At 44.6% G+C, this 13,748-nt stretch overlaps 1 protein-coding gene across 4 annotated transcripts in view; it reads left to right on the forward strand.

Moving 5' to 3' along the window:
- Window positions 1-13,748, forward strand: part of NECAB2 (N-terminal EF-hand calcium binding protein 2) — a 378,886-nt gene that overhangs the window by 154,918 nt on the left and 210,220 nt on the right. For all 4 annotated transcript variants that reach the window (XM_068259472.1, XM_068259473.1, XM_068259475.1 and 1 more), the window contains one exon: window positions 3,321-3,429. In XM_068259472.1, the coding sequence (XP_068115573.1) occupies window positions 3,321-3,429 (109 nt within the window). The remainder of the gene's footprint in view (window positions 1-3,320; window positions 3,430-13,748) is intronic.

The raw sequence follows: 13,748 nt of genomic DNA on the forward strand, positions 1-13,748 counted from the left end.
CCTAGGAATGTATGATGCCTGTGTGTCTGGCAGAGTCTCAGCTGTGTGAGCATTTAGTAAACAAAGGGTGTTATCTGTTTGTAATATATCACCTAACAACCTCTGATCCTGTTTGAATGTTTTGCTTCAATGAAGGCACCATAATGACATGTATTTGTTTCCTAAAAACATCCATGTATCCCTTTGATGTTGCATGTATATACAGTGGGATGCAGAAGTTTAGGCGACTTTGTTAATTGTCAGGATTTTCCTGTATAAATCGTTGGTTGTTGCAATAAAAAATGTCAGTTAAATATATAGAATAGGAGACACACACAGTGTAATTTGAGAAGTGAAATGAAGTTTATTGGATTTACAAATAGCGTGCAATAACTGTTTAAACACAATTAGGCAGGTGCATAAATTTGGGCACTGTTGTCCTTTTATTGATTCCAAAACCTTTAGCACTAATTGTTGGAGCTCAAATTGGCTTGGTAAGCTCAATGACCCCTGACCTACATACACAGGTGAATCCAATTATAAGAATGAGTATTTAATGGGGTCAATTGTAATTTTCCCTCCTCTGTTAAATTTATCTGAAGAGTAGCAACATGGGGGTCTCAAAACAACTCTCAAATAACCTGAAGATAAAGATTGTTCACCATCATGGTTTAGGGGAAGGATACAGAAAGCTGTCTCAGAGATTTCAGCATAAAAGGAGCGCTCTATCGTGCATTATCCAAGGGTATGTTTATTCGCAATAAAAGTTATACTCACAAGATGTAAATGGTCAAAAACGCTCATCAGCGGTACAGTCCACCGCTACACTCTCAGGCAGATGGGCATCAACGCGCAGTGGCCGGCAACGCGTTCTCCGATGTTCGGGGAAGCCGTCTCACAGTGGGAGTGGGCGTGGCTGTGGGTTTAGCGTGCGTATGGCGTCATTACGCGTTTCGGCGCTCTGCGCCTTCGTCATCTGCCTGAGAGTATAGCGGTGGACTGTACCGCTGATGAGCGTTTTTGACCATTTATATCTTGTGAGTATAACTTTTATTGCAAATAAACATACCCTTGGATAATGCACGATAGAGCGCTCCTTTTTTTCCTAGAATAATTTACCCCTGTCCAACACATGTGGTGCGGCTCAGTGCATAAAGATCAAGGTGCAAAAGAATCTTTTTGGAGAGTCTGATTTCTTCAGGACAGGAGCGCAAGGTTTTCGATTTTCTTCAGAGATTTCAGCAGGCTGTTTCCAGAGTTAGGAACATATTGAGAAAATGGAAGACCACAGGCTCAGTTCAAGTTAAAGGGAAGGTTCAGGGACTAACTAAAAAAAATAAAAATCCATTTCCACTTACCTGGGGCTTCCTCCAGCCCGTGGCAGGCAGGAGGTGCCCTCGGCGCCGCTCCGCAGGCTCCCGGTGGTCTCCGGTGGCCGACCCGACCTGGCCAGGCCGGCGGCCAGGTCGGGCTTCTTCTGCGCTCCATGGTGCGTTTCAGGCCGGCGCGCTGACGTCATCGGACGTCCTCCGGGCTGTACTGCGCAGGCTCAGTAGTTCTGAGCCTGCGCAGTACAGCCCGGAGGACATCCGATGACGTCATCGCGCCGGCGTGAAACGCACCATGGAGCGCAGAAGAAGCACGACCTGGCCGCCGGCCTGGCCAGGTCGGGTCGGCCACCGGAGACCACCGGGAGCCTGCGGAGCGGCGCTGAGGGCACCTCCTGCCTGCCACGGGCTGGAGGAAGCCCCAGGTAAGAGGAAATGGATTTTTATTTTTTTTAGTTAGTCCCTGAACCTTCCCTTTAAGGCTCGAAATGGCAGACCAAGAAAAATCTCAGATAAACAGAAGCGATGAATGGTGAGAACAGTCAGTCAACCCACAGACCAGCACCAAAGACCTACAACATCATCTTACTGCAAATGGAGTCACTGTTCATCGTTTAACCATTCTGCGCACTTTACACAAGGAGATGCTGTATGCAGAGGAAGCCTCTCTGCCCACAGCACAAACAGAGCCGCCAGAGGTATGCTAAAGCACATTTGAACAAGCCAGTTTCATTTTGGAATAAGGTGCTATGGACTGCTGAAACTAAAATTTAGTTATTTGGGCATAACCAGGAGCGTTATGAATGGAGGAAAAACAACACAGCATTTCAAAAAAAACACCTGCTACCTACAGTAAAATATTGTGGTAGTTCCATCATGCTGTGGGGCTGTGTGGCCAGTGCAGGGACTGGGAATCTTGTCAAAGTTGATGGACGCATGGATTCCACTCAGTATCGGCAGATTCTGAAGACCAATGTCCAGGAATCGGTGACAAAGCTGCGCAGTGGCTGGATCTTTCACCAAGACAACGATCCTAAACACTACTCAAGATCCACTAAGGCAGTGATGGCTAACCTTGGCACTCCAGCTGTAGTGGAACTACAAGTCCCATGAGGCATTGCAATACTCTGACAGCTCTAAGCATAACTCGGGGAGGCAGAGGCATGAGGGGATTTGTAGTTTTGTCACAGCTGGAGTGCCAAGGTTAGCCATCACTGCACTAAGGCATTCATGCAGAGGAACAAGTACAATGTTCTGGAATGGCCTTCTCAGTCGCCAGACCTGAATATAATTGAAAATCTGTAGTGTGAGTTAGAGAGCTGTCCATGCTTGGAAGCCATCAAACCTGAATGAACTAGAGCGGTTTTGTAAAGAGGAACCTTCAACCAGAATCCAGACTCTCATTGAAACCTACAGGAAGCGTTTAGAAGCTGTAATTTCTGTAAAAGGAGTATCTACTAAATATTGATTTCATTTCTTTTTTGTGGTGCCCAAGTTGATGCACCTGCCTAATATTGTTTAAACAATTATTGAACACTTTCTGTAAATCCAATAAACTTCATTTCACTTCTCAAATACCATTGTGTGTGTCTCCTATATGATATATTTAACTTGCATTTTTTATCGTAACAACCAACGATTTATACAGGAAATCATGACGATTAACAACGTTGCCCAAACATTCGCATCCGACTGTAGCTGTCGTGTAAGCATACAGGATTTAGTCTCACAAAGGCTCAAAAGCCGAAAGCTTACTCTTAGATATCTTTAAGTTAGCCAATAAATGGTATCATCCTGATTCAAAACTTCTTGCTTTCTCGGTTTATTTTCACTTCAGGTTCTCAATAAATTTGTTGTACTTACGGTAAGTGTTTGGGATAAACAAGTCTTATTTATTTTTTATCTTTTTTCTTTTTTAGCTTAGCGGGGTATTTCAGGTTGTTGTGTTTAAGTGTTCTTTGCAAAGCACCCCAGTGTTTGGACTTATATTCATAACTGTCCATATTCTTGTAGATGATGGGAAACTATCCCTGGAGGAATTTCAGACCTTTTTCTCAGATGGTACCCTCAATGAGGAAGAACTGGAGAAGCTGTTTCACACCATTGACTCTGACAACACCAAGTAAGATAGTGATGTCTGCATTCCCCTGCTTAGCAAAGCGTGCCTGTGTGCTTTCTGCTTTCTTGCCTGTTCCTCTAAACATAATATAGTGTGGCTTTCCAGCCCCTAGATGAACTATAGACCATATACCCCTTTGGCTCCAATAAATCAACTGCATCTATAAACCATTATTTGGTAGCTACTAAAAAGGTTAATATACTGTATTTTAATTTGCTTAGAAGCCGATCAGTTACATGACCCATTGCAAACAGGTTATCTGAACATCTTTTAATCATGAATTGCAGGTGAAGAAGCTGAACACACATACAGCAAAAAGGATTTTATTTTTTGCAGGATTCAGAGTGACTGTAAGCAGAGTAGAGAGATTTCCTGTAAGAGTTTTCTGAATGATTTGATATTATATATCCATTACAAGGGACCTTAGCCTGTTTAAGAACGGCTCTAGGTCTGTCACCGCTGCCACCTGTCAGCGCGTATGCGCACGCCCGCTCCACACATGCACACAGCCGGTCCCCTGGCTGTCCTGCTCCCGTCCGAACAACGGCTATCCCTGCGGCACATGCGCAGTAGCACAAAGCAGGGACACACACACACACGGACATTGGACCCAGAGACACATGGGTTTTATTAGGTACGATTGTGGCAGTTCCCTGCTGTCTTCTATCCTGTGGGGAAACGTGATGTTTACACCAATTACAGTATAACTGTATGAGCAATAAAGTGGGTAAAACCACTTTATATTGAATGTTATGCCAGAGTGTAAATTCATTGCACACTTAGTCACTGCTTGCTGTGTCCCTCTAGTTTCAAATGTTTTCAGATGATTAGAGGCAGCGATAACCCATTAATGCCTGGAACAGACATCAAATGTTATTTAGAAACATGAGCTTTTCAGGTAATGTTCTTTTTAGAATTTGAAGAAAGCAAGATGGCAGATGCTCTGAAAGAGATGCATTACATTTTACAGCTCTAGTCCGCAAGGTGAAATGACACTGTGCACTGTAAGGGCTCAGACACACAACAAACGCTTTTCGGAGCGCTTTTTGCCCTTCAGAGCTTTCTGAGAGCTTTTAAAAAACTCTCCCGTTGACTTACATTAAAATTGCAGTAATATCGCGATTGTGCTAAAATCACATGATTTTACCGTGAGTTTAATGTAAGTCGATGGGAGAGTTTAAAAAAAAAAAAAAAGCTCTTAGAAAGCTCTCGAAGCCAAAAAAGCGCTCAGAAAAGCGCTTATAGTGTTTCTGAGCCCTTAAACAGTATTTAGGTATGTAGGACGACAGAAATGAGATCAAGTGAGATTTAGGGCTGGGAGGGCTGGGATCCACTGGCAGCACTTTAGCAGCGCTTGTCGATTGCTCTCCAAAAAGCGCTGCTAGTGGATCCCAGGAGTTTTATACTGCAAAACGCAAATGCAGTGCGATTTACAATGCAGTTTGGCTGCAATTTACGTTGTGCTATTTTTTTTTTATTTAACCACTTAATGACATGCTGACTTCGTACTGCTAGAGCCTCTTAATGGCTCCAGGACGTTTTTATAAGTCAGACAGTGGTGCTGCCGCTGTGCGCGTGCGCGTGAAAATTGTGGGGAAAAAACACCTTTATTTCCAAACGATATATTGTCACCATACTTTGTACTAGGGACAGAATTAAAATGTTGTGATAACCAGGACAAATGGGCAGATAAAATGTGTGGGTTTTATGCACGGGGATGAAATTGGAGAAATAGTGTATTTTTTCATTTTTTCCTTGTATTTCCCTTTAAAATGCATAGAAAATAATAGAAAATATTACTTACTTACTTACTGAAAACAAATATCAACCCCAAAAAGCCTAATTGGTGGTGAAAAAAACAAGATATAGATCATTTCATTGTGATTAGTAGTGATTAAGCTATTGGCAAATGAAAGGGATGACCACAGAAAGGTGAAAATCGCTCTTGTCCGTTAGGTTAAAAACCGCCTTGGGGTGAAGTGGCTAAAGCTAGGTACACAAGGAAAAACACAGAAGAAATGTAGCATGCAGGACGTTTGCAATTAGGTAAACAATGGATTGCTATTATATCACTCTTTCATTACCGTGCTGATTTCCCTGTGTTTTGTGATTTGCATGCATGGCTGAACTTAGTTAATGTGAAACAATCTTACCTCAGGAAAGAGGTTTAAAGATAATAATTTATTGGACATTATTGTATTATTATTATTATTATTATTTCGTATTTATATAGCGAAAATGTCCATGTGAACCGACCCTTGGTCACATAGGGTTTTGTTGCTCCAATGCAATGTGGGCGACCTGCACGAAACTGAATTTTAAGACCTTTTTAAGCACCCGAAGATAAGAATCCTAAAAGTTAAATCCATTTAGTATGTGATTGTTTAAAACTATAAACTGTCACAATGATTTGACTGTGACAAACCCATGAACCCTACAGAAGTGCTTCTTGGAGGACATGTGACATGAGGAATTTAGTTTGGTTCTCCATCTTACTATTGGTAGCAAACCTCTTCCAATCACTCACCCCCCCCAGCATTTACTTGTTTACCATGTACTGAGGGGACATGGGTGAACAGGTTGTGAGAGATCAGTGGGGGGGGTTGGGGGGGGAGCCAAGCCAGTGCCAGCTTGTGTGCTGCAGCTCCCCCCCTTCCCCTTCCATGCACACCAGAGTAAGCAGCACATCACCTGCCCCACCAGGCACAGCATCACCCTGGACCACTGTTACACAGTCCACAAGGACGCATACAAGGCCAGCCAGGGGGATCTCTGATCACAACGTAATCCACCTGATCCCCACCTACAGGAAGCTCCTTGAGACTGCCAAGCCCACTGTCAAGCCTGTCAAAAAGTGGACAGAAGAAGCCAAGCTGGAGCTGCAGGCATGTTTTGACTGCACGGACTGGTCATCCTTTGAGGCACCCACCCTCAACAAATGGTCAGAGAATGTCACCTCTTACATCAGCTTCTGCGAAGAAATGTGCATCCCTTCCAAGACCTTCCCCAATAACAAGCCTTGGTTCAATAACAAGCTGCGACAGCTTCGAAAGCGCAAGGAGCAGGCGCACAAGTCCGGTGTTGTGTCTGATTACGCTGCCCTAAGGATTACGCTGCCACGCATGCTCAGTATCAACATCGTCTAGAATTACACTGCATCATGTGACATTTCTTAGCACATGCGCAGATGCAGTATTTTTAAGCTGCCCCAGAGCTCCACAGGCTGGAGGCATTGTGCTTCCTGTATTGTGCTTCCTGTTAAAAAAAAAATACTGTTAAAAAAATAAATACTAAATAAGGATAATATAGCCCAAATAAAAAGGGTCTTTGCTCCTGGTAGTTATCTCACATAAAATAGGTCTCTCCTGTTAAAAAATCTTTTGTCGGACTGGTTCCTGACCAGAACTGAAAAACACAGCTTATATACACTGACATACAGAGGAGAAACATTCTTTAGCAAACATAAATGTAATTAGATGCCCCAACTGTTACTGAGGAGACTTTCCCAGGCATCCTATCTAAATTGATAAGATCAATAGAATCCTCAACATGACATAAAGCAGACTCTGGTGATGAAGAGACATCGTAAATTCCGAATTCAAATTGTAACTGGCCTGGTTACATGCACCATTAATTCTAAGCTTAAGCGAATTGTGGCATTTAAAGCCAGCACCTGAAAGCAAATAAAATGAATAGTGACAGTGAATTCCATCTTACACAGCATATGGCACAAAAATGAATGAAAAGATAGAAAAATTAAAATTAAAAGAACTGTGGCATTTAAAACCCATCGTACCAGCACAAGAAGTTGGAGTCCTTGTTTAAACCATCTTGTACAGTTTTGAACCAATGTATAAACTTAGTTTCTTGTGTTAGTCTCATGTTTCCTCAGCTTTCAGGTGCTGGCTTTAAATGCCACAATTCTCTTACAGTACTGTCCAAAGGCCTGTCATTTTGCCCTGCAAAGCCCATAGACAAGATTGCACTCTGTGGTGATATGGAACAATTCTTCAGGAAGCTACGTCTCAAGGAACACTACTATGACAAGACAAGGAATCTTGCAACACTACTGATAATGAGCCAACACACACCAGATCCACAAAAAAACGCGGATGGACCCCTGCAGCTGGAAAAAATCCTACCCTGGACAAATACATCAACAAATTTAGATGCCAAATCTCTGACAGGGTTCTGAATAAAAGAAAAACACTGGCTCATAACATAACATTGCAAGAGCAACAAGCTATCACATCCCTTAAGGAGAATAAGGACATTATTATTAAACCAGCGGATAAAGGGGGTGCCATAGTCATCATGAACACCGGTGACTATATCCAGGAGGCACAAAGACAGTTGTCTAACACCATGCACTATGCCAAATTACAGGAGGACCCAACAAAAAGGTACAGGATGGCACTCAATAGGATGGTAAAGAAATTGCCCGTAAACACCAGGCTTCATGTACAGACTCTTATCCCGGAAAAGCCGAGAACCGCCTGCTTTTACATGCTTCCCAAAGTCCACAAAGAGGGGAACCCAGGCAGGCCCATAATCTCAGGGAATGGAACTCTCACAGAGAATATCTCAGGGTGGTTGGAAAACATTTTGAAGCCTCTAGTCTGTAAAAGACCCAGCTACATACAGGATACTACACACCTCCTGAACCAACTGGCAGCCATTGGCCCAGTGCCTGAAGGCACCATTCTTGCCACTATGGATGTAGAGTCTCTGTACACCAACATTCCCCACAATGATGGAATTGCGGCCTGTCGCAAATATCTTCAAGGTTTGGGCACACCTATAAACTCAATTGCTGGACTAATGAGATTCGTTCTCACACACAATTATTTCACTTTTGGGGAGGACCTCTATTTGCAGCAAATGGGAGTGGCAATGGGCTCACGGTTTGCACCGCAGTACGCAAATCTCTTCATGGCAAAGATTGAAGAAGAATACCTGAATACTTGTCATATAAAACCCATGGCCTACTTCCGTTTTATCGACGACATCTTGATCATCTGGTCTGCAAGTGAGGAGGATCTTGTCCAATTTCACAGGAACTTCAATGCTTTCCATCCCACAATCAAACTGAAATTGAGCTACTCTCACAAGGAGATTAACTTTCTTGACACCACCATATACATGAGAGAGAACAGCTTACAAACGTCCATGTACCGCAAACCGACGGATCGTCCCACATACCTCAGGTATGACAGTTTCCACCCCAAACATATAAAGAATTCCATAATTTACAGCCAGGCAATAAGATGCAATCGGATCTGTTCTGACAAGGATGACAAAGACAAACACCTGGGTTACCTGAAGAAGAATTTCATAAAACAGGGATACAATCCTCTAATGGCTGAGACCCAAATCAGGAAAGCTAACAACATCCCTAGGACTCAGCTCCTGGAGTACAAGCAGAGCCAGGAAGAGAGCCGTGTCCCACTGGTAGTAACCTACAACCCACGCTTGGAAATCTTAAGGAAGATTGCAAAAGAACTTCATCCTGTTCTACACAAGGATCAGAGACTGAAAAAGATATTCCCTGAACCTCCCCTCCTTGCGTTCCGACAGCCACCCAATCTTAAAGAAAACCTGAACTGAAAATTAAAAGTCAAAATAAGCATACACAAGTCATACTTACCTTCCATGTAGTCTACTCCTCAGTGTCTTTCTCCTGTCTCGCGTCCTGTTTGTTCACTGTGACCAAGGGAATTTTCCGTCCTCCATTTTGAAAATGGCCATTACCCAGAACAGCTTTCAGGTCAGCACACAGTTAAACTGTAACATCGCCCACTTGAGCCATAGGGAAACATGGATATTACCTGGTACATCAGTTTTCCTTTCAGCTATAACTGACAGCAACTGATATTTTACTGACAGCAACTGATATATTTCAGATCTGACAAAATGTTGTCAGAACTGGAAGGGATTATTGTCAGAAGAAAATGGTGAGCTTCTGAGAGGAACTGATGGCAAGGTGACTATGTAATGTTCATTTGAAGTTACCTCATGTGTTTATTTTAAATATTTTTACTCAGTACAGGTTCTCTTTAAGCAGATGATAGTGAGGAGTGCCTTAAATAGGCAAGAACAGAATGGAACATTCCCCTGCCGAGGGAAAACATGTGGGACCTGTGAATACATCCATTCCACTGACAGGATACTAATACCGGGTACACAACAGGAATACAAAGTACAAGGCACCTTTTCCTGCGACTCATCTAATGTGGTATACCTGATCATGTGTGCAAAATGCCCCAAAGGAATTTATGTGGGAGAAACAAGTCAACCACTGCGGGATCGCATGACACACCACAGATCCACTATTAACAGCAGGAAAAAGGATATTACAAATTATACTGATCTCCCAATACCAACACACTTTTGTTTACCTGGACACAGTTTAAGCAATTTTCGCGTCACTGTATTAATGGGTGGCTTCAAATCGGGAAACATGAGATTAACACAAGAAACTAAGTTTATACATTGGTTCAAAACTGTACAAGATGGTTTAAACAAGGACTCCAACTTCTTGTGCTGGTACGATGGGTTTTAAATGCCACAGTTCTTTTAATTTTAATTTTTCTATCTTTTCATTCATTTTTGTGCCATATGCTGTGTAAGATGGAATTCACTGTCACTATTCATTTTATTTGCTTTCAGGTGCTGGCTTTAAATGCCACAATTCTCTTAAGGCCCATACTCACGAGTGACATTTGTCGCCGCAACACGCGGCGCGCGCGTGTTGCGGCGACAGGTCGCCCGTGAGTATGGGCCGCCGCACGCGCGCGCACCCCGAACTGTCGCCCGTCGCTCATGTCGCCAGGCGATTGAAACTTTCAATCGCATGGCGACAGTCGCCGCTGCCCCCCCGCCGCAACTGTCGCTAGTCCGCGTGAGTACGCGGACTAGCGACAGAAACCTCCATGTAGGTACATGGAGCTTCCGGCGGGGGGAGGAGGAACGTCAGCGACAGCTTCCGCCTTGCCGCTGGTCCCTCTTCCGCGTGTGTACGCGGAGGGACCTGGCGAGAAGCTGTCGCCGGCCTGTCGCCCACACGCTCACGTGTGCTGGCGACAGGCCACATTTCTCGCCCGTGAGTATGGGCCTTTAAGCTTAGAATTAATGGTGCATGTAACCAGGCCAGTTACAATTTGAATTCGGAATTTACGATGTCTCTTCATCACCAGAGTCTGCTTTATGTCATGTTGAGGATTCTATTGATCTTATCAATTTAGATAGGATGCCTGGGAAAGCCTCCTCAGTAACAGTTAAGGCATCTAATTACATTTATGTTTGCTAAAGAATGTTTCTCCTCTGTATGTCAGTGTATATAAGCTGTGTTTTTCAGTTCTGGTCAGGAACCAGTCCGACGAAGGCTTTTTATAAATCGAAAGCTCACTGTTTATCCATCTCTAAGTTAGCCAATAAATGGTATCATCCTGATTCAAAACTTCTTGCTTTTACTCATGGCTAACACGGTACAACACTTTACTGCTCCTGTTAAAAAAAAAGTGCAGTGACTGTATTAATGTGGAAACTGAACAGCAGCGAGACGGCTGATTGGATTACATGCTCACTATTCCAAATCAAGCACTTCTTTCTGACTGCTGTCTGCCCTGCAAATTAACCTAATCTCATGTCAGTAATCTCCGACAATCAGCCACCTTCAGCGCATAACAATAGCATGAAAGTGCTGCGGATTTATAACCATTGGAGGGCAGCTCTGCAGAAGCACAGTCTGAGCTGTGCTATGTCTGATTGTGCTGCCTTCTCTCTGTGGAATGAGGAAGTAATGTCGGCCATGGAGGGCAGCATTGAGGCAGCGTAATCAGACATTACACCGGCTCCCCAGAAGAGTTCAAGGAGGCCAGGTACGACCCGAAACAGGAACTGCGAGCTGCAAAGAGAGCCTACTCCGACAAGCTGGGACTTCGCCTCCAGTCCAACAACTCGAGGGAGGTGTGGCAAGGCCTCAGGGCAGTCACCAACTTTAAATCCCCTCCTCAACATGTCACACCGAGGACTCAACTGGCCGAGGAACTCTAGTTCTACTGCAGGTTTGAGCAACAGCCCCAGCAGCTCGGGGCCCTAGAGTCGAAGATGAGGATGGCACCCTCCACACTGAGAGACCCAGACATCGCTGCACCGGTTGCAGTTAAGGAAGCAGAAGTTCTTAGGCTGCTTCGCAAGCTCAACCCCAGGAAGGCTTCAGGCCCAGATGGTGTTTCATCAAACTGCCTAAAGACCTGTGCGGATCAGTTGGCCCTGGTGCTCACTACTCTGTTCAGAAAGTCGCTTGCAGAAGGTACAGTCCCCTCCTGTCCACAAGAGGTCCACAATCATACCAGTCCCCAAAAAGCCAGGCAGCACAGGCCTCAAAAACTTCAGACCAGTGGCTCTAACACCTACCATCATGAAGGTTCTAGTCCTTGCTCACCTCAAACTCACCACCGATGCACTGTTTGACCCACTCCAATTTCGCATATAGGGCCAACAGGTCCATAGAGGATGCCATAAACGTCAGCCTTGCATACATCATGGAGCACCTCGACAGGCCTGGCTCCTATGCCAGAATCCTATTCCTGGACTTCAGCTCGGCCTTCAACACACAACACCCTGGTCGATTACCTGGCGCAGCTCGGTGTCGACCCCACACTTCGCGCATGGCTCAGGAGCTTCCTCACAGACAGGACACAACGGGTCAAGCTCGGTAACTGCTCCTCCGGTGAGAGAACTACCAATACAGGGGAACCTCAAGGGTGTGTACTGTCCCCGCTTCTGTTCTCTATGTACACCAACAACTGCACCTCAAGGTTATCAAATTTGCCGACGACACAACAATCATTGGTCTCATTGGCAGCTATGGAGACCAAGACTACTGCAGCGAGATAGAAATAATCTGCAATTGGTGCAAGAATAACAACCTTGTCCTCAATGCAACAAAAACTGTTGAGCTGCTTGTTTCAGGAGGAACCCTCCCACTCTCCCACCAGTCCACATAGGCGAGACTGAAGTCTCCAGAGTATCATCGGTCCGGTTCCTTGGCACAACCTTATCCACTGACCTAAGATGGGGGCAGAACACCATCAAAATTCAGTAGAAGGCTCAACAGAGGCTATTTTTCCTGCGCCAACTTAAAAAATTTGGCATGCCTCTGGAGCTGCTGACCAGCTTGTACACCGCTACCATGGAGTCTATACTGCTCCTCAGTAATAGTCTGGTATGCCAGTGCAATGGCTAGCGACAGACGTAAACTGCGAAGAGTCATTAGTGAGGCAAAAAAGATCATCGGATCACCCCAACCACCTCTCGATCTCCTCCACATGGCTAGGATGAGGAAGAGGGCCACCAGGATCTCCTGCGATCCCTCCCACCCTGGCAGCTGCTTCTTTGAGCGTCTCCCATCCGGCTGGCACTTCCGAACCATCCCATCCAAGACCACCAGGTGCAGGAACTCTTTATTCCCCCAGGCAGTTCTACTGCTCAACAACACAGGCTCCTGAATACTCCCCCCTAGTCTACAATCTGCACGCCTTAGGTGCTACTCTGCTGCTCTTCTGCCTTATCGTCTGCATCTAACTCACACTAACAACAGTGATGTCATCATACTGTTAATGCTGCTCAGACTCCGTCAAGGTTATCTTGTAAATGCTGCTAGCATGTAAAATGGTAGCAATTTCAGTCGTAAAATGTATTGTTAATGTTGTTAGTTTGTGTAATCGTAGCCATATATGTAATATGGACAACTGTTGTTGTGTACTTTGCCTAAGCCATGTGTACCACAAGCAATTCAGAGTACGGTACCCCCGCACTTGGCACATAAATAATTCTTGTATCTTGTAAGTATTATTACGTGGTATTAGAGCGGATCATAGTTGTCGGACTTTGATCCTCATAGGGCGATGCTGTGCCGGACTAGTGACCAGACTGCTCCTAGTGATCAGCCCACAATGCTCACATAATATTTATATTACATGGTGCAGCAGCAGGGGATGTGGCTGGTGGCAATCAAAGTGCCGGACTTAGTCTGACACTTTCATCTGAGTATGCTGAAGCTGTGCCAGATTATATCCAGCAACAGAGCCATCTGTCAGCAACCAGTTTTCATATGTCGGACAATGTCCAACATTGGACCTACGGGGGAAAATGCTAATGTCGGACGTAGTCCAATATAGGATTAGAATGGTTAACATTGGTTAGCATGGGTCAAGATACAGTACAAATGGGCATAAAATTGACGTCTGAGAAATAATTAGCATCTCATTGATAGTCTCTTATTGAGGATGTAATTCTGAACTCGTATGCATGGATTC

This window comes from Hyperolius riggenbachi, chromosome 11, assembly GCF_040937935.1.
Source record: "Hyperolius riggenbachi isolate aHypRig1 chromosome 11, aHypRig1.pri, whole genome shotgun sequence".
Taxonomy (NCBI): Eukaryota; Metazoa; Chordata; class Amphibia; order Anura; family Hyperoliidae; genus Hyperolius; species Hyperolius riggenbachi.